Source organism: Pristis pectinata, chromosome 19 (genome assembly GCF_009764475.1).
Source record: "Pristis pectinata isolate sPriPec2 chromosome 19, sPriPec2.1.pri, whole genome shotgun sequence".
NCBI classification, from domain to species: Eukaryota; Metazoa; Chordata; class Chondrichthyes; order Rhinopristiformes; family Pristidae; genus Pristis; species Pristis pectinata.
This window is the reverse complement of record NC_067423.1, coordinates 14,830,989-14,852,310: the sequence shown is the minus strand read 5'-3', so window position 1 is coordinate 14,852,310 and position 21,322 is coordinate 14,830,989. Positions and strand designations below refer to the sequence as shown.

The following is a 21,322-nucleotide window of genomic DNA, read 5'->3' as shown; positions in this document are numbered from 1 at the left end:
TAAACAAGAATCTTGTAGATATTGCATGAATTCATCTTCTACTTTATTAGAGAAAATTTGATTTAGTTGGTCAATCCACTATCCAAGATAATACAATATCCCCAATGCCACGAGTTCTTATCTCCCACAGTAATCATTTACATGACACCTCATTGAATGCTCTTTGGAATTCCAAATACCTCAGTTAGCATTAATAACATTCTCAGAGAACTCTAAATATCAAACATAATTTATTTTTCACAAAACTATGCCAAATCTGGTTAACTATTAAAATTTTCTGCATATCCTGCTGTTACTTCCTGAATAATGGATTTTAGCATTTTCGTAATTACAATTGTTGGGCAAGAGGTTTTTAATTTTAAGCACCAAAATATGATAATCTCTCAACCTTCTATTTCCCTGCAAATACACCCAAGTATATGTTAGAAACTTAACTCTTCAAAGCTCCAGTATCAGTCTGCTCAATCCTTGCTCTACTGAATTCAAACTCAATGTATCCTCCTTTTATTTGGTGTCCAATTTTAAACATGTACTCCTTGTGGGGGTTTATGGAAGGCATTGTTCAACTGAACAATCACTTCCTCTCCTTTGTATTCTGTTCCTCTTGAGGTTATGCCTGATTTCATTACGCTTCATCCTGTACACAGATTATTAGTGATTAAGGTGATGACTGGGTTTCTTTTCTCTTGATAAAAGAAAGCTGAGGGTGACCTAATAGAGGTCTTTAAAATAATGAAAGATTTTGATAAAATGGATACTATAGAACCATAGAACAGTAAAGCACAATACAGGTCCTTCGGCCCACAATGTTGTGCCGACCTTTAAACCTCGCCTAAGACTATCTAACCCCTTCCTCCCACATATCCCCCTATTTTAAATTCCTCCATATGCTCATCTAACAATCTCTTGAATTTGACTAAGGTACCTGCCTCCACCACCACCCCAGGCAGTGCATTCCATGCCCCAACCACTCTCTGGGTAAAAAACCTCCCTCTGATATCTCCCCACCCATTACTTTAAAGGGTGGAAATACAAAAAAAAATCTCCACTTGTGGGGAAGACATAACTAGAGGCAGTTGATGGACGATAAGAATAATTGAGGCAAACAGTATAGAAACATCAATGGGATGGTTGCATGAGCATCTGGAGGAGAAAGCAATAGAGATTTATACTGATAGATTTAGATGGGAAAAGCAGGAAGAGCCATGGGGGAGCATAAATGCTGGCATGGACTGTTTGTGTTTGCTATGTAACATCAATGCATGCCTAAAAGATGGACATCTAAAAATGGGCATCTAACTATTAGGAAAATATTCCAATTTGTCTTTTTCAACCCAAGTGAATGAGGCTACACTGAACATCATCTTCCAGAGGTTTTCCCACTCACTCAGTACTTGTCCATGAATAACTCCCGTTTAAACAGACACTGTATCTGGTTAGATGGCAGTGGTCCCCCCTGAAGGACCAGAAGGTCTGTTGAACATTATCTCAGCTCATGATAACTGGCTGCTTATTTTAACTGACAGATTGTCACTGATACCATTGGGAATGTACTCCAGTAGGAGAGGGTGTACCCCAATCTTTGTTACTTCCATACTTGAATATTTCTATGCTCTTCTGGCTTTTTTCTTTCTTCCACTGAACTTCAGCTCACTGAAAACCATAACTCCTGTGTGGTCTGCATTGGTTATACCATGTCTTGATCTTAAAACTTATCCTCGTCTCACCCAGTTCTCCTTTTGTGATTTTCTTTAACCTCCAAAATATCTGTGTTTCTCCAATTCTGATTTCCTTTCCATACCATTTTTGTTGCTCCACCACTGGCAGCCATGCTTTCCCTCCCTAAACCTCTATACCCTGCATTCGATTTTTAAAATGTACCTCTCTAATCAAGCCTTTGGTCATCGGTCTAAATATTTCCTGAAATGACTCAATGTCAAATTTTGTTTGATATTCCCTCTTTAGATGATATTGTGTTAAAAGTGCCACATAAATGCAATTTATTGGTAATAGAGTTGGCTTGGGTGCTCCTTGGGTTAGCAGGAAAAGAATTTAATGCACTCATAGTCCTAACTGCCTCTTGATAGTCACAGTCTGGACTCTGAAACAAAGAATGGCTAGGTACTGAGATATCAGAATTCATAATTTTTAATCTTAAGAATGATGGCAGATCTAGGGATTTTGGTTCTCCCTGGGCCAGCAGCAGTTTATCTCTTGTGAGAATGCAGCTCTGAGATTCTGGAGAAGAGCAGAAGCAACAGGAGATAACCCAAAAGAATAAGGCATCATTACAGTAATTTATGAAGGAGTGCTTTTTTCCTTCAGTTACTTGCTTAATGAACAGTGAATGGCTTGAGAAAGAAAAAAATAGAAATAGTGGAAAATGTGAGAAAAATCTCAATAAAGGAAAATCACAGGATCACATACTCACTGCGGCATTTATCAGTATTCTGTGCATAACTGTACCTGATTTATGTCATCTGCTCCCTGGAGGGTTGTGGAAAGAACATATTAAAATCCAGCACGTACACTTAGATATATGTCTGCTCAGTCCCTCTGATTCCCTCTCCCGTTCTTACACTAATTCATTCTTTCTCAGTTTCTTGCTGTCTACCTCCTTCCTTTTCTCTTTTTCTTTCCCCTTCTTGCTAGTTGCTCTATCTTCACTCTCTCTCTCTCCTCTCCCGCCTCTCTCCCCCCCTCACCCCCAACAACCTCTCCTCAACCCTCTTCTCAAAATCAAACAAGTACAGGGGAAATTATTGAAGGTGCCCTTGTGAATTATTAAGCAATGGCAGAACCAAGGATGATACAGATTTGTTACCAAAGAGCTAAACTGTGCCATATCCTCGGACTGTTATGCCTTGGGTCCAATGGCCTGTTATGTCATGAAGTGCAGGGGCAGAATTCTGAGATAAACTGCTGCTGGTCCAGGGAGAACCAAAATCCCTAGATCTGCCATCATTTTTAAGATTAAAAATTATGAATCTAGTTTTAGTTCATGGTTTCATCTGGATAAACTGGAAAATTCCAGTGATATTTTTACATTGATGCAATTCAGTATTTACAATTTCTACTCCTGATTCCCTTATCATCAACTGCAGATAACCCCTGTGTGGACTTGCTCTTAATTTAGCCGCCACACATATTGTTTCAATTTAGTTCAGGCACCATTCCCAGATGATGATGTTGATAGCGGGAATATTGTTTTGAGTTGTATTTTAAAGTTAATTTTAACAATGTTTGCCTGGGATACTTTCCAACACAGATTTGCCACACAGTCAACTGGGGCAGTAATTATCTGTTGGATTGATTCAATGTTCACCGAAGCAAACATGAATCTGAACTGGTCAATAGATTTGTTTGGTTTACCAGTTTAACCCTCAGTGTACTGAATAAGCAATGATTCTATACAGACAATGGACTGATATTTATATCATATCTTTCAAGATCTTGGGATACCTCAAAGAGCTTTACAACCTTCAAAATACTTCTGAAGGGTATTCACTGTTAACCTATGAAATGCAGCAATCACTTTGAGCACAGAAAGATCCCACAAGTTGCAATCCAACAATGTCCAGATAATGGCTGAGAAATGTAATTGCACAGCTTATTTTAAGTGTCATGCAATTGAAGATCATTCTTTTTTTCTGGAGTGAAACACAATAATAAATTTTGGGGCATACCAGAGACTCAGCTGGGATCCTCCTGGCATGAACCACCCACGCTCCCTTCATGCAAGGCTGACTCGTGAAAACACAGTGCTGGATTAGGCTCTGTCAGATTAGTCCCTAATTTATTTTTTCAGCCGCCTTCCACTCCCACCTCCAAATCACCCTGTATTATAACAACTGGTTTTCAGTGACCTCTGATCTCTGAATTTCTTTCTTTCCAATAATGCAGTGCCAATGGAAACTGTGTCCACATATGATGCCTCTGCTACCCCCGAGCTGATCACCGACATGGGAAACCGTGACACAGTCAGCAGTCCACAAACTTCCACCCCAGCCACCTCTTGGACAATGCCAACAGAATTCACAGGTCAGCCCAACAGCATGAATTGGTGCAAATAACTATTTCTTGTTTGTCCTTCTGCTTTACGTGTGGCCTACATGCATTTGGATTAGTAAACTATTGTTTCCAATGATCAGAAATTTCTTCAAGTCTCCTGAGACAATCACAATAATGAAGCATTTCTTAGTTTCTGTATATGGGATCTTGCTGTGGTTGTAATTTACTGATACTGTTTCCAGATGTCTTGAAGATGTAATTAGAAGCTTGAAACGTACAAGTTCTTGCTCATTCCAGAAAATGGTCTGGGCAAAACCATAAAAGGACCACACCTAATTCTCATTTATTTCTTCTCTCGTAAATACATTCTACTGCCATGTGTGTTTCAGCAAATTGATCTTTGGTCAGAGCATACTTTTCTTCTCCCCTTTCCCACCACATCTCACCTTCAAACACTGAAACTGTACTGTTGCTGTGACCACCCTTGTAGAAATGGTTAATCATTTGAAGACCAACTGACTTACCCAATGTCACTCCAAAATACTGCAAGGAGACAATGATTCTCTCGTCACACATTGCTCTTTAGTGAACATCGATTGGTCTACTCTTTTAGTCCTGAGGCACAAAGAATGATCAAAATGCTTACATTTATATTGTCCCTTTCACAACTTCCGGATATTCCAAAGCAACCAATAAGTACTTCTGATGTAGAATGTAGGAAAAATGATAGCCAATTTGTGCACAGCAAGGTCCACAAACCTCAGTGAGATAAATGGCCAGAACTTTTATCTTTGGTGATGTTGGTTATATGATAAATACTGGCTAGGATAATAGAGAGAACTACCCTGCCCTTTTCTGAATGGTAATATATCTATGCTGGATTTACACTTCGCATGATCCATGACCCACTGTTTTTTCATCATCTCACCCTTTCTTCATCATGTGTTTACCTCTGGGATCCCTTACATCAACCTGAGAAGACAGAGGAAGCCCTTAAGGAAAATGACACCTCCTTCACTCCTCCAAGTCTCTGGCTAGTTGTTCTAAATATCTTTATTTCTAATTTTGAATGGTAGATGCACAATATAAATGCAAATTGCTGTTTGGCGAATATAGTTCCAAAGAGAATAATTGAAGCAAAAACCCGGAAACTTGAGAAACAATTGGATGCTGAAATTGAACATCCAGAACCTTCTCAGATGACTGTAGTAAGAATGGCTTCTTCATCTAGAACTATGAATTTTCTCATCCTGTTGTATCACATGGGTTCCCTCAACCTTTTTCTTATCTTTCCCTTTGGCATTATTAATTAATTCCTTGTGTCTCTTCTGTTGAAGTTCCCCTTCAATGATAAAGATGGGGAATGTTTTTGAGCTGGGGACAAAATTGGTAAAGAATGCATAGCTTATAGTTTTAATAGAGGGCTTTCACTTTCGCTGAGGATGCTCGGAGGGTTTTAGTTCCTTTATAGCCTCATGCTTTCCTTCATATGGCAACAAAAGAAGTTAAGACAAATGCTTGGAATTAATGGAACAGTTCATGCACACTTGAAATTGAGCTCTTACAGTGAAAGATTACAAGATTCCAATAGTAATCTCCTGCCAAAAGAATCAGTTGGTTTATGTGACTCAGCCTTTTAATATCACCAGTAGTAATCACCTAGCAGGCACAACAATTCGCCTAGCCACATGTCACCTGCAGGGCACACATAGGACCAGCTGCTTGGGCTGCTCAATCGAACACTATCTGCTTAGAAACCATATGTATCACTGTTCATTTAGTCAAAAATTGTGTGTTATTAACCTAGGGCCCATTTCTGATTGAGTGAATGGGTGGATTTAGCTGAGTCTGTAAAATTCTGAAAAGCCACAAATCCCTCTTATTCATTCCCAATCAGGTTCACATGGTTTAACAGTATCCAGGGGATTTGATACGAAGCTGTTCTGCTCTGTTAGAACAGTGATGTCCAGTGGAAACTGCTGATACCATAGGTGTGACGTAGAATGCACTATTTTAGCCCTATGCACTCATTTTGGCAGAAAATGTCTCATTCACAACACATTGCATGCATATATTTAGCAACAAAGGAAATAAAACACAACAGTCACAAAAACATTAAAGTACTTTGGTTTAAATTTTACTAAGGCAAAAAAAGCTTAAAGTGTATAAGCATCCACTGTATAAATGAGTAAAAAAAACATTTCTATTACTTATTTTTAATTTACAAAGCAGGAATGCAGTTAGCGAGGTTCCATGTTTATCTCACAGACAGTAACTAATGCATTATCTATAATAAGAGGCTCAGGAGCAATACATCTGGAGTGAGCAGCTTGAGGATAGTCGGAGTGATACGTGAGATGGTGAGATATGTGAAATATAGTTGTACACTAAGCAAGGTGAGGCATGGATGTAATGCTATTTACAATGTCTGGTTTTAAGGATAGAGCAAAGTTATCCATCTTGAATGTGTATAACTCTCCAGAGAACAAGCGTCTGTCCTGATGAGAGCCAAGTTGGTGATAATGTTAACTTTTGGTGATACTAAGACAATCAATATTGATACAGTTGTCTACTTAACATCTCTCCCAATTTTCAGATGTGTATTATAAATTTCTCATAATTTTCATTGGCATTTATGTTTCATCAGTATTCTTTGTTTCATACAATCATGCAAAGTCAAGGTTACCTCTGTAATGGGTCAGGAGAGTAGCTACATGTACTAGTTTCTGGTTTTACTAGTCACCAGGTAGACCTTCTTCCTGTTCCCATCCCACACAGGCGGGATCCCAATCATCAGCTCCATTTGCAATTAACTTGAATAAATTGACAGGGACTTACAAATCACAGTGCTTCCTGACTTTAAGGTATGTGGTGTGGTATTTAAAAACCGTTTACAAATAATTATAGAGATTCAGAAGGCAGTAGTAATCATTACCTTTGCCAACTCCATCCCACCGACTATCCCTTTCATTTGTAGTGGGGAAAGGGATGAGGCCACAGTTATCAGTGCTTCATTGGAACTGTTTTTGAAACTGTTGCCTATGAATAGTGCAATGATTGTGCAAATGATAAATCTTATCTGCAGAGGAAGGCCATTCAACCATCAAGTCTGTGCTGACATTTTGAAAGAGCTAAACAATTAGTCCCACTTCCATAATATTTTCCCAATTTTTTTCCTTTAGCAATATGTGTTTAATTCCCATTTGAAATTTTAATATTTAACCTACTTCCATTCAAGCAGTGCGCTCCAGACAACATCGAGTCATTGCATAAAAATTATCCTCATTTTGCTCCCAGTTTTTTGTCAATTATCTTAAATATGTGATCAAAACCCCTCCAGACAGTGCAAAGACCACCTCTCTATTTTATCAACAGCTCTCCGAACTTTGAATTACTCTGGTGGCTTCTGAACCTCCTTTGGTCTGCAAAGAACAGCCCCAGCTTCACCAATCTCTCACCTCATTCATCATTCTATAAATCTCTGAACCCCCTCCAAAGCCTTGACTGCTTCATAAAATTAAGTGGCCAGAGGTGAACACATTATTCTAACTGGGCTCTAACCAGAGTCTTCTAAATATTTGCTTTTCTTTCCTTGCTGGTGTACTCAATTGTTCTGTTGTAAATTAATTTGTTAAAATATTTATTTAAAATATTTGTCTCTGGCAAGCTGCAGAACAGCAGGCAAACCATGTGAAGATTGGCTCCTAGCTTATTATGTGCATTACATTTAGAATAATCCTTTTATAAAAAGAGATAATTAACAGCTTTTCTATCCTTGCTATTCTATTTTATCACAGTTCCTGTTTTCAACTTAATTTCCTTCTGTCTTTCCTCTTCTAGTCATTTTCAGCAATTATTATTTTAAAATGTATTTTTAGTAATGACCTTTTAATTCAGGAGGTGATAATTAAGCATCCATTTCCTTCCCCACACCCATCTTCCATTATCAGGAAGTTCCTGGGCAATGACGGTGGTTTTGGATAACACTGGATAACAGGAAGCTGTGTGTGTGCATGCATGTGTGTGAAGCCCCTGGTGGAAGAGCAAAGGAGTAGGAATAGTCAGCTAGCATAGAGTAGTAAGGTTCTTAAAGTTTTAACCTACAAGGCAGTAGCTGTACTTGTTTTCATCTTTGTTGGGCAGTGTTGGTCTGAGGTGTCGGTTCCAACCCTATTGAAGTTTACAATCTTTACACCAGGCCTAAACCTTGCCTGCAAACAGAATTCTCAAATACTCAATCTTTTCCTCAGTGTCCTAACACTGTATCATGATCCTGTGTGACTGGGGCTCAGAAAGTACTTGCCCACGTGGCTTCTTTTTGTGACAGATCCCAGTGTCCCCCTCCCACAGTGAAAGAATGCAGGAGGAAGAGGATTAGAAGTGTGGGCAGTGGGGTGTGGAGGTTTGTATCCCATTCACAAGGTTTTAAATTGAATTCAGCAACAGGAAAACTGTCAGCCCAGAGAAGCAGAGGCCTAATTTCAGTAGCGCTATTTTAACTGCAGACCAAACTGTCTCAAACCAGTCAAAAGATGGACACAATCTGAATCACACCATAGGGGTCCAAGCACTCTTGGACCATTCCTCACCATGGGCTAAACTCCCTGCATGTCACGCCAGACCAATTCCTCTAATTGACTATCTCCAACCCCGTGCCCTCATCTGTATTTCCCTTGTAGAAGCATTCTGTGGGTCCTTACTGTCATTGTACAAATTTTGAATTACTCCCACTGAGACATACGCTATTCTAACAATGTGGGGTAGCAGTCGTTCAGGGCTTTAGGTCACAGGGCTTCACACATCTGGTGAAGGCTCAGATGGTTCACCTTGCTTCTATCCCTAATAATGTATAACGATAAAATTGGGGCTTGAGTTTTGGCAATCAGCCTTGGCTGATTAGGATCAGGAACCCTGACCGCTCTTCACTTCCTCTGCCTGAAAGAATGTACAGGAAGCTTTCCTCTGTATAGAATCAATAATTTACTTCCCTGGAAATATTTCATGGGATCATGTAGAGAGTACTTTACTGTGTATCTAACTCGTGACAAATCTTTCAGTCAATGCTTCATGAATTAAAAAGGTTTTCAAGTATTGGCTGGTCTTTGCTTGATAGTATTGGCTTGATAGAGGTGTACAAGGTGATACGAGGCATAGATCGAGTGGACAGTCAGAGAGTTTTTCCCAGGGCGACAATGGCTAACACGAGGGGACATAATCTTAAGGTGAATGGAAGAAAGTATAAGGGGGATGTCAGGGTTTTTTTACACAGAGAGTGGTGGGTGCATGGAACGCACTGCCTGCAGATGTTGTGGGGGCAGATACATTAGGGACATTTAAGGGACTCTTAGGCACATGAATGATAGAAAATTAGGGGGCTATGTGGGAGGGAAGGGCTAGATAGATCTTAGAGGAGGATAAAATGGGCATAATATTGTGGGCCGAAAGGCCTATACTGTGCTGTAGTGTTCTATGTTCTAATTTCCTGAAATGGAAGATTATAAGGACACCTTTTCCGCACAACTCTTTCGCCTGACGATGTGTTAGAGTAGAGGTTATGAAGTTAAAGAACATTCATAGCGTAGTGGTTAAGAATTGGACTAGTAATTAGTACTTAGACTAATACTTGAAGATGTGTGTTCTAATTTCGCCATGCCAGCCAGGGAATTTAAATTCAATTAAATAGGAATCTGAAATAAAAAATAGTGCCTCAAAATGTGATTATGATATTACAGTAAAGTTGTTCAAGCCCACTTAGTTTTGGGAAGGAAATATGCTACCCTTACTCAGTCTGGTCTTTATCTGACTCTCAACCTCCCTCTGAACTGGCAATAACAAGCTCTTTAGTTATATGGAGCAGTTATTACAAAATACAATAAGAGGATGGACTGGTTGATCTCAGCACTGGTTTCAAAAAGGACACACATTGCCTAGTCAATCCTTTAAGGTCCTTCTCAATAGTTTCCTGGGAGGTCACATTGACCAGAAGCTTAATAGGAAATTAAAAAAAAGCAGAAATGCTGCAAAATCATAATAGCATCTGTGGAGGGAGAAACAGGGTTAAATGTTAGGTTAATGAACATTAGAACTGGAAAAAGTCGACATAAATGAGTTTATAATTACAGAGAAAGTGAGAGAAGGATAAAACAAAAGGGAAAATGTGATAGGATCGAAAGCAGAAGAACTTAAAGGGCAAAAAGAAATGAAGGTCCAGGGCAAAAGGAACTGGTAACGAGTAAAAAATCAACCTAGAGGAGGTGTACATGGGAATGGCAATATCATTCTCCAAAACTGTTACACTCAGTGTTGAGTACAGAAGGCTTAATGTGTCTTGTCAAAAGATGATGTACTGTTCCACAAACTTACATTAAGCTTAATTTGAACACTGTAGGTGGTCAAGGACAGGAAGAGCAGATTGGGAGGACCTACAAAAGAATGAACTGTAAAAGAATTTGGAATGGGAGGGGAAAGATCCAGTTGTCATGGTCCATGTGGGTACCAACGACGTAGGTAGAACAAGGAAAGAGGTTCTGCTGAGGGAATTTGAGCAGCTGGGGACGAAATTAAAAAGCAGAACCAAAAAGGTAATAATCTCTGGATTGCTACCTGAGCAACATGCAAATTGGCACAGGGTCAATAAGATCAGAAAGTTAAATGTATGGCTCAAATATTGGTGTGGGAGAAGTGGGTTTGAATTCATGGGACATTGGCACCAGTATTAGGGAGGGAGGGAGCTCTTCTGATGGGACCACCTGAACCATGCTGGGACCAGGGTCCTGGCGAATCACATAACTAGGGCTGCAGATAGGGCTTTAAACTAAATAGTAGGGGGGTGGGTTCAACAGGTTGGAAAAGTATGGATAAAGTCAAAGGGAAGGAGAGTGCAGTAGAGGTTACTGAAGTCTCCAGAATAAAGAATAAGACAGAAAGTTTAGAAAGGGATAAGAATTTAACTTCAGGCAACATGGAGACAAATTTGAGGTGGTGAATACAGGACTGAAGGTGTTATATTTGAATACACGCGGTATATGAAATAAGATAGATGAGCTCATAGCACAGTTAGAAATTGGCAGGTACGACATTGTGGGCATCACAGAGTCTTGGCTGAAAGAAGATCACAGCTGGGAGCTAAACATCCAAGGATACACATCCTATCAAAAAGACAGGCAGGTGGGGTGGCTCTGTTGGTAAAAAATGAAATCAAATCCTTATCAAGAAGTGACAGAGGACCAGAAAATGTGGAATCATTCTGGGTAGAGTTAAGAAACTGCAAGGGTAAAAAGACCCTGATGGGAATTATGTACAGGCCCCCGAATAGTAGTAGGATGTGGGGTACAAATTACAACAGGAGATAGAAAAGGCATGTAAAAAGAGCAATGTGGTCATGGGGGATTTCAATATGCAGGTAGATTGGGAAAATCAGGTTGGTACTGGATCCCAAGAGAAGGAATTTGTAGAATGCCTATGAGATGGCTTTTTAGAGCAGCTTGTAGTCAAGCCCACTTAGGAAAAGGCAATTCTGGATTTGGTGTTGTGTAATGAACCAGATTTGGAGCTTAAGGTAAAGGAACCCCTAGGAGGTAGTGATCATAATATTATCGAATTCATCCTGCAATCTGAGAGGGAGAAGTTAAAATCAGATGTATCAGTATTACAGTTGAGTAAAGGTAGCCACAGAGGCATGAGAGAGGAGCTGGCCAAAGTTGATTGGAAGGGGACCCTAGCAGGAATGATGGTAGAGCAGCAATGGCAGGAGTTTCTGGGAGAAATTTGGAAGACACAGGATCAGTTCATCCCAAAGAAGAAGAAGCATTCTAAAGGGAGGATGAAGGAATCGTGGCTAAGAAGGGAAGTCAAAGACAGAATAAGTATTTTGCATCAGTCTTCACTGTGGAAGACACCAGCAACATGCTAGAATTCGAGAGAGTCAGGGGGCAGAAGTGAGTGTAGTCGCTATTACTAAGAAGGTGCTTGGGAAGCTGAAAGGTCTGAAGGTAGGACCGGATGGACTACACCCCAGGATTCTGAAAGACGTAGCAGAAGAGATTGTGGCGGCATTAGTAGTGATCTTTCAAGAATCACCAGATTCAGAAATGGTTCCAGAGGACTGGAAAATCGCAAATGTCACTCCACTCTTTAAAAAGGGAGGGATGCAAAAGACAGGAAATTATAGGCCAGTTAGCCTGACTTCAGTGGTTGGTAAGATGTTAGAGTCCATTATTAAGGATGAGCCTTTGGGGTACTTGGAAGCACATGATAAAATAGACCAAAGTCAGCATGGTTTCCTTAATGGGAGATCTTGTCTGACAAATCTGTTGGAATTCTTTGAGGAAGTAACAAGCAGGATAGACAATGGAGAGTCAGTGGATGTTGTTTACTTGGATTTTCAGAAGGCCTTTGATAAGGTGCCACACATGAGGCTGCTAAACAAGATAGAACCCATGGTATTACAGGAAAGGTACTAGCATGGATTTAAGATTGGCTGACTGGCAGAAGGCAAAAGTAGGAGTAAAGGAGGCCTTTTCTGGTTGGTTGCTGGTGACTAGTGGTGTTCCTCAGGGGTAGGTTTTGGGTCCGCTACTTTTCACGTTATATGTTAACGATCTGAATTGCTGGCTTTGTGGCCAAGTTTGCACATGATACAAAGATGGGTGAGGAGGCAGGTAGTGTTGAGGAAGCAGGGAGTCTGCAGAAGGATTTGGGACAAGTTGGGAGAATGGGCAAAGAAGTGGCAGATGGAATACAGCGTAGGGAAGTGTATGGTCATGCATTTGGTGGAAGGAATGAAGGCGAAGACTATTTTCTAAATGGGGAGGGAATTCAGAAATTGGAGGTGCAAAGAGACTTGGGAGTCCTAGTGCAGGATTCCCTAAAGGTTAACTTGCAGGTTGAGTCAGTGGTAAGGAAGGCATATGCAATGTTAACAGTCATTTCGAGAGGATTATAATATAAAAGCAACGATGTAATGCTGAGGCTTTATAAGGCGTTGATCAGACCACATTTGGAGTATTGTGAGCAGTTTTGGGCTCCATATCTGAGGAAGGATGTGCTGGCATTGAAGAGGATCCAGAGGAATGATCCCGGGAATGAAAGGGTTTACGTATGAGGAACATTAAATGGCTCTGGGCCTGTACTCACTGGAGTTTAGAAGGATGAGAGGGGATCTCATTGAAACCTACCGAATACTGAAAGACCTGGATAGAGTGGACATGGAGAGGGTGTTTCCAGTAATGGGAGAGTCTAGGACCAGATGGCACAGCCTCAGAATAGAAGGACGTCCCTTTAGAACAGAGATGAGGAGGAATTTCTTGAGCCAGTAGGTGGTGAATCTGTGGAATTCAGTGCCACAGATGGATGTGGAGGCCAAGTCATTGGGTATATTTAAAGTGAAGGTTGATAGGTTCTTAATTAGTAAGGGTGTCAAATGTTAGGGGGAGAAAGCAGGAGAATGGGGTTGAGAGGGAAAAATAAATCAGCCATGATCGATTGGCAGAGCAGATTCAATAGGTCGAATGGCCTAATTCTGCTCCTATGTCTTATGGGAGTGGGACAAAGATGGGAGTAGGACAAAGGATTAAAGCGATTGGAAACTCTGGGTCATGCTTGTGGATTGAATGAAGTTATTCCACAAAGTTGTCATACAACCTGTGTTTATTTTCCTAATTTAGAGGAAACTATATTGTGAGCAATGAATCCAATATGTTACAATACAAGAAATACAAGTAAGTCAATTTGGGCCCTGGATGATGGGAAGTCAGGAGGTTAAACGGGAGGTGTTGCTTCTTCTGTGTTTGCAAGGAGTGCTTCCAAGGAAAATGTTAGGTGGGGATTAGTGGTAGTGCATAGTTAATTGCAACTCTAACAACACTCATAAGCTCAACGCTATTCACTACAAAGCATCCAGCTTGTTTGACGTCATATCCATCATCTTCTACATACATTCCCTCACCCAATGCAGAAACTTTTCAAGGCTTCTTCAAGAACACCTTCTATCAAGGACTAGGGCAGCAGGTATAGTGGAATGTTATCACCTGCAAGTTCCCACCAAGTCACATAACATCCTGACTTGAAAATATATCACTTTTTCTTCCTCTTTATTGGGTCTAATTTCTGGAACTCCCTATCCTATGCCTCAAAGGCAATTAAGGATGGTCAAAGAATACTGGCCTTGCTAGCATTGCTCACATTCAATGAAAAAATTTTTATGAAATCTCGGTCTTGTTTGTAGGCATTTTACGCAATCAGAATGATTGTTATTTAATCCATACATTTTCTTGCAATGGATGTAAGTGCCATTAATTGAAGTATTTTAAGTACATTTATTAGTGGATGGAATATCGAGGTGTTTGTGCACTGGCTGTTCCATTTTTACAAGATTATTTTCTCTCTTTTGCCTAGATTCTATTGTTGGAGATGAAAATTCTTCTGGCATAGGATCTCCAGCAGCACCCACTGTATCGAGCTACAGCCCAAAACGAAACTGCAGTTCATGCAAAGATTGGAGCTCCGTTTACCCTGATGTCGAAGGAACCCAGGACACATCTTTCGATCCACATTTCTTAGTTGTCCCTCCATTGTTTGTGATCCTCCACACAGACTGGAACACAGCACTGGCTGAATGGGGCTTGGCTTGGGACCTCCATGTTTATGGACTAGGTTCAGCTTTTGGCTTTGCAGGAGTCATGTCTGCACTTGGTATCCTCTGTCTCCCCTTCAGATCGCCATCAGGCTTCGGTTATTTCATGGTTCTGAATGGATTGCTTTTCCTGACGAGCTCAACTAGAACTTTCACTTTCCTTTATGATGCCTACTGTTACCAGGACAAATTACCTGCAACTGTTGCCTTACTTCTCTATGACTTGGTCTTTCCTTGTCTTACTTCTGCCTTTGGAGTCATAATCTTGGTTCTGTCCCTGAGACCTGGCATGCAGGTTGTGGCATCAAGATTCAAGCGATCATGCCTACTAATTGCTCTAGTCTTTCTCCACTTCACGCTTAGCGTGAGCATAATTCTGGTCATCACTCTGCTAAAGCAAGCTCCCTTCCTCCTCTTTGTATCACACGGAAGTTTTGTGGTATTGGTGACTATTCTATCCATCCTGTTTTTTGCAGTCTACTGTCACATCCATGTAGTTGACATGCATGTTTATAATGTGAAGTCCTCAGCACATTCCATGGAAGCCTTCAACACCCATCCCTTTGGAGACATTGAGCATTGGGGAAGGATGGCCAAGTTAGCCATGTGGACTGCAGTATTTGGCTTGTGCTGTGCTGCATTTCAGTTATATGCTATTCTGTATGGACTTGGCTTGGCTGGAGATCATGTTTTCCAGCCTTGGCCTTGGTGGATTTTCCAGTTTGGCACCAGTTTGTGTGAGGTGGGGATGTCTCTCACCATGTCCATTATTGGTATCTACCCTTTGTTTTGCAACAATAAACTGACAGATCATAACTGTTGCACCAAAATGTTCTGCCTTTCCCCAAATCATGCTTCCATGAAAGCCCCTATACTCGCCAACACCTACCAGTGGTCTACCTCCCATCAGGCGAAGCCACTAAGCTGTGACGCGATTGTTCGAAGTGAATCCGAATGTCTGCCGCTCTACACAATGTCTGACAACCAACTGAGCAGTGGTGAGGATATCAACTTGATCTATCACAGCAGTGAGATAAAAAATCTGGACTTCCATTTAAAGCATGGCAGATCCTCCAGGACTTCCTCCTTCATCAGTGTTCGGGTGGACAGCGATTCCACTGTTGACCTGAGACCCCCTTCTCCCATTAACCTAAGGCGCAGTATAGATGAGGCTCTTTTCAGTGAGGCCCTAATTCCTGAAGGTCTCTTCCATTGGTCAAGGCTACACAGCTCCAGCAATATGTCCCTCTGTGAGAACAGGTCTCTGCCGAGCAGCAGTGAAGTCTTCAAGGAGAAGGCAGCAGATAGAGGGCTATATCGGACATCATCTTGCGCTGGGATAGAGAGACCAGAGGTTGGCAGGGGAATCGCCAGCACCTTTAGGAAACTCAATGTGATCCGTGCCTTGTCTGTTGATAGATGGGAAGACAGTTCTGCGAGTTCAGTCTGCAGAATGTCCCAGGGAGGATCCTCGCTGGCACTTTGCTCCAACCCAGAAAGGCGGGGCTTCCCATCCATCAGCTCTGAGCATAAATATTTCAGGAACTCCTCTCAAATAAGTCTTCCCCAGATTCCGAGCCAGTTCCAGGCTCCACCCGCACCAGAGGACATGGACAATAATGATCTCCCAGATTCAGCAACACAAGCCGAATTCATGAAGATCTGCAGGCAAATTGACCAGCTGAGTATTAGCAGTGACACAATTGAATTGTGAGTCTGGCACTGGGACAGTTTCTGGTCTGTGCTCTTTCTACCCTGCCACCTATTTAATATTTGGAGATGCTTTTAAGGATGTGTACCTCCAGAAATGAAGATGTGCAATGCTTCCAACCAAAAGATCAGAAATTGCTGGGCTCAGAACTAAAAGGGCATGAAATTGATCTTGAGTGGCAGCTAAAGATGAGAATCCGGATTGTGTTTCACGCCCTTCATTACTCTGGATGGGAAAGAATACCAAGTGTAAGGCGTAATGCAAGCTAAAGCCTAGTTCGCACTATCTCCCAAGACTAATACTGCTACCATAGAACTTCTTCAATTGTGAATGTGTATATATGGTGGAAGGCTATGCTCATGGTGTGCTGAGAAACTAGGCTTCTGAGATAGCCAAGGAGAAACTTCATGGTTAAGTGGCATTGCCGCCAGATGTTCTCCTCCACGAGTTCTGTGTTCTAGATTTGAGGTGTGAGTATCAACTATTTCTGAGGCTGTTTGTCTAAGTGACCCCACAACCACAGCGCAAACACCTACAGAAATCACCACTGGTTCTCAGTTAAACTGCTGTCAGTTGGGGCAAACAAACTGAACCCAATTTAAGCTAGGGAGCCAAGAAAGTGGGCCCTGGATGATCTGTACTCAGTAGTGCATGGACAGAAGTGTGCCAACTGGATGCACCTCTGTTCTCATCAAATATCTTTCCAATTCTCACTGAATGGGTTCACAGAGCAGCACTGGGCAGGATTACACCCAGGAGCCTCTCAGATCGATGAGAATGGACCCACCAATCTTTACAGTAATGAACACTGGTATATTTAATTTTTCTGCTGCAAGTTCCTGACTGAGGAGGGATTAAATTTGTAACCATTGTTTATTGGCTTAAGCAGAAGCTGTGTCTTCTCCATGACGCTCCCTCCAGGGAAGCTTGGAGATTGTGGTGATGGTGGATACACTGTCCAATCAACAACCAGGAAGATTAGGCTGGGTGTCAAAATTGCTGCTACCTTTTGCTGCTTTAATAATGAGCCCCAATGAGCCGTACATTGTGCAGAGCAGAAACGGGCCATTCGGCCCAACTTGTCCATGCCAACCGGTATGCCTATCTACACAAATCCCATTTGCTGCATTTGGCCCATATGCTTCTACTCTTTACCTATCCAAGTACCCTTCCAAATGCCTTTTAAAAGTTGTGATTGTAGCTGCCTCTGCCACTTCCTCTGGCAGCTCATTCTAAAAAAACCAGCATCCTCTGTGTGGAAAAACTTGCCCCTCAGATCTCCTTTAAACATGGTCTTTATACTTGAGTCAACAGGCATTATCCAATCAGGCAGGCCACAGTCCAGCCAGATCAGCACAGGATCATTCCGAGGATATTCTGAAGAAGGGTCTAAGAACTGAAGCATTAACTATTTCTCATTCCACAGATACTGCCTGATCTGCTGAGTGTTTCCTGCATTTTCTGTTATTATTTCAGATTTCCAATATCTTTTATTTCTTTTATTTTCATTTTCGTGGGATACTCTTGCTGGTGCAAATTCATTCCAAAGGTGCGAATGGTTTCTGACAGTAAAAGCACTGGGCAGCACTTGGCCAAATTTCCAGTTGCGCTGCTGATGAACAAGGCCCCTCACCAACAGTGAAGATTTGGAGAAAAATAGCAAGTCTGATCATGTGCATTTACTTAGTCCATCCTACTATCTGGTCAGGTGATTGTCCCCGTTTCTAATTCTACCAGGTGTCATCATCATCCTCTCTTAGACAGTATCAACAACACTTACTCTCATCGCCTCTCACATTCATTCCTTTATTTCTCTCCTCCCTTTCCTTTCTGATGAAAGGTCCTCAACCTGAAACGTTAACTTTGTTTCTCTGTCTCCACAGATGCTGCCTGACCTGCAAATCTCCAGCGTTTTCTGTTTTTTTATTTCAGATTTCCAAAATCTCCAGGTCTTTTGGTTTTAGCCTATGAAATACCAATTTCACCCACTGAATTAATAACTCATTGTCAGAAATCTGAGAGTAAAATCTGATTCAATAAGGTGTTAGGCACTGTGCTAATTGGACATTGAATTCTGCACCTTAATTCCTGAATGCACTGAACTTTGAATTTCCCAGCCGTTGCTATAGTCAGTGATACTTAAAGGCTTGTTGATACATCTGTGCATTTTCATATCCTAGAATTCATCTGACTGTTTCCTCCAGGTTTTGGCAAAAGACCAAAAATAATTTGGGAAAATGGTTGTTGGAACTGCCAACCCCTTAGTGATGGAAGTTCAAATTCTGATGTCATGGATACCAGATTCCTGAGGATGGAAGTTCCAGCATCTTGCCTCCTGAACATTTAGGAGGTTTACTGATACATTGTCACTAATGGCGAGCCTCTATAACTCCATTTAGTTATTTGAAAACTTTCCCTTTGTCTTTGTTACGCTGAGAGTCAAATGAGATCAGCATCATCAATGACTAGAGCTCTGGAGGTTAATTCTGCAATTCCACATCCCAAAAGTAGTTCCAATTCAAACTCCTTTATGATCATAGCACAAGTTGCAGAATTAATCCTCTGGTTTCTTGCCATCCCACAACATTTAATCCTGGGTTTAGGATCAAGTATTTATTTGAGAATCATTTTTCATTTGAGAACAGGGTTTGATATCTCACTTGATCAAGCGTAGTCCACAATACCTCATTTGCCCCAGTACTAATGTTGGCACTTCGACCAACATAATCTCACATGCTAATTCAAAGAAATTACCTGTGATCTTCAACCTAGAGCAAAAAGTCCAAAATTGTAACAGATAAAATAGAATCAGAATAAACATCCAAGATGGTTGCAAAAGTTATATAATTTTTATTACAGTATAATTCATTAATTGTCACATGAATTTTCTTTTTCATTCATTTCCCCTACCCTTGAACTTGCAAACAGTCACCCCACATCATTCAGTACCATATTAATTACAACATATCACACATGAATGTCTACAGCTTTGAAGCTGGTAGATCATTCTGCATTGGCTAGTGTTTGAAAGGATGTAAGAAGCAAATGGACACCTGCTCTTCTCCTGGGCATTAGCTTCTCAGTTCAGTTTGCCATGTTGACTATGAAGAGGTGCTCTAAATCAGCTGACTGCCAAGCCCCACATTTCTGGTTGGTCTGAGAAATCAGCGAGCAGCAAAACAATTGCACTAGTCACACGAGCTCAACCCCTGTGGTTTGGTTTTACTCTCCTAATACTGGTTGAAAGGATCCTTGGTGTCCAACAATGGTGATGTCATCAAGACAACTGAGAACCAATCTCACTGAAGAACACCCATAGTCAATAAACAAGGACGTTAAAAGCACAATTTTAATTAAACATCCTAAAGAGCACAAAGTAAAGAATATAAGGAAAAAGCTGAAATGCCATAATCAAAATGTTCAAATAATTATTTTAAAATCCATGTAATTTTGAAATATTTTTTTGAGGGAATGTCAACTGATACATAAAAAATAGACTTTTTTATAGCCAGAAGTGTTATTAAGCAAAAAGAAATTACTTAGTATGCACATTAATAAGAGTTAGAATGCCACCTTGCAACAAAGTACATCATGTTCAGAGGGTTTGCTTCACCCAGAATAATTCCTAAATATCGGAGCTTCTCTAGTAACTGAGGAATACAATAGAGATGGTCACAAAATGGCATACATTGTGGAGGAGCAGGGAATTACTGACAGCAAGTTCCTATGTACAATATCAGGTGTGTACTCTGGTATTTTTTTGTTGTCAGGTTTTCTCCAAGAAGAGCATAGAAAATTTCACTTATTTTTATTGAAAATTCTGAGCGTATGGATCTGCCGTCTCTCCAGCTCAGAATCCCATTCAACCATGGTACCATAAATTGAGTGAAGGTGAAGGCGAGAATACAATCAGGCTAATGTAATTGTTTTTACATTTGGATTACAGCAGTTATGAGAATAGAAGATAAAGAGCTTACAATGTTCCTACTTGATATCTGTCCCATGACACCAAAGTATTTTAATAGCTTAGTTCCTCCAACCTGTCCTTCAAGATACTTTTCCATTTCCTGCCTCATTACATTCTAAACTGCTTCTCCAATAATGGATCTCGGAAACATACCCGAGAATTTGCTTCATAACCCTAGTAGATTAATTGAACAACTGACTAGCCATCTAAAACAAGGAATGTTAATGAGACAGATTAAAAATAAATGTGTGTATATATATATATATTTGCTGAAATTATTGTTGTTTAATTTATTAAGATTAGATATAACTCATCAGTGACTATGATCCCAAATGTCATAATTATGCTTTACTTGGGGAGTTCCTAAAATTGGACCAGGCATGATTTCAAACCAGCACATCAATCTTAGTCATAAATTACAATTTTTTAAAATTTCCTGATCTGAATGGCCACTGAATTTGGTAAACTTTGGTAAATGTAAACAGCTTCATTTTTTTAATTTCTTTCTCTGTGTGCAACAGAAATCGAACTCTCATTCTACACTGATCTTATCAGGCCATGTATCTCATGGCCATTAACCAACACTTTACCTAAAAGAGAGACTTCTATTTATATTTATATTATTACTCTTTCATGACCTCAGAAGATAAAATAAAAATACATTATGTGTTCCAAATACTTTACAGTTAAAGTAGCACTGTTATAATGTACCAAGCATGGCAGTTAATTTGCACACAAGGCCCATCAAAAAGCAATGTGCTAATGACCAGATCATCATTTTTTTGTGAATTTGAAGGATGGACAAATATTGCTTGGACCAGGAGAGAGAATCCCCTTGCTCTTTACAACACTGCCATGCGATCTTTAACAAGAAATAAAAGATGGCATCACTTCCTCAGTACTGCACAAGATTCAATTGCAAAATATTGCAGATGCTGGGAATCTGAAATGACGAGTCTTCGAAAGATACAACATGGAAACAGGCCGAATGGTTCACCGA

At 40.6% G+C, this 21,322-nt stretch overlaps 1 protein-coding gene across 2 annotated transcripts in view; it reads left to right on the top strand.

Moving 5' to 3' along the window:
• The window catches only part of prrt4b (proline rich transmembrane protein 4b), a 33,767-nt gene extending 13,182 nt beyond the window's left edge, over nt 1-20,585 (top strand). The window contains exons 3-4 of one of the 2 annotated variants that reach the window (XM_052034286.1): nt 3,904-4,041; nt 14,407-20,585. In XM_052034286.1, coding sequence (XP_051890246.1) covers nt 3,904-4,041; nt 14,407-16,358 — 2,090 coding nt within the window. In that variant the 3' untranslated portion in view covers nt 16,359-20,585. The remainder of the gene's footprint in view (nt 1-3,903; nt 4,042-14,406) is intronic. The other variant, XM_052034287.1, reaches the window with a different exon arrangement.
• Nucleotides 20,586-21,322: the final 737 nt, after the last annotated feature.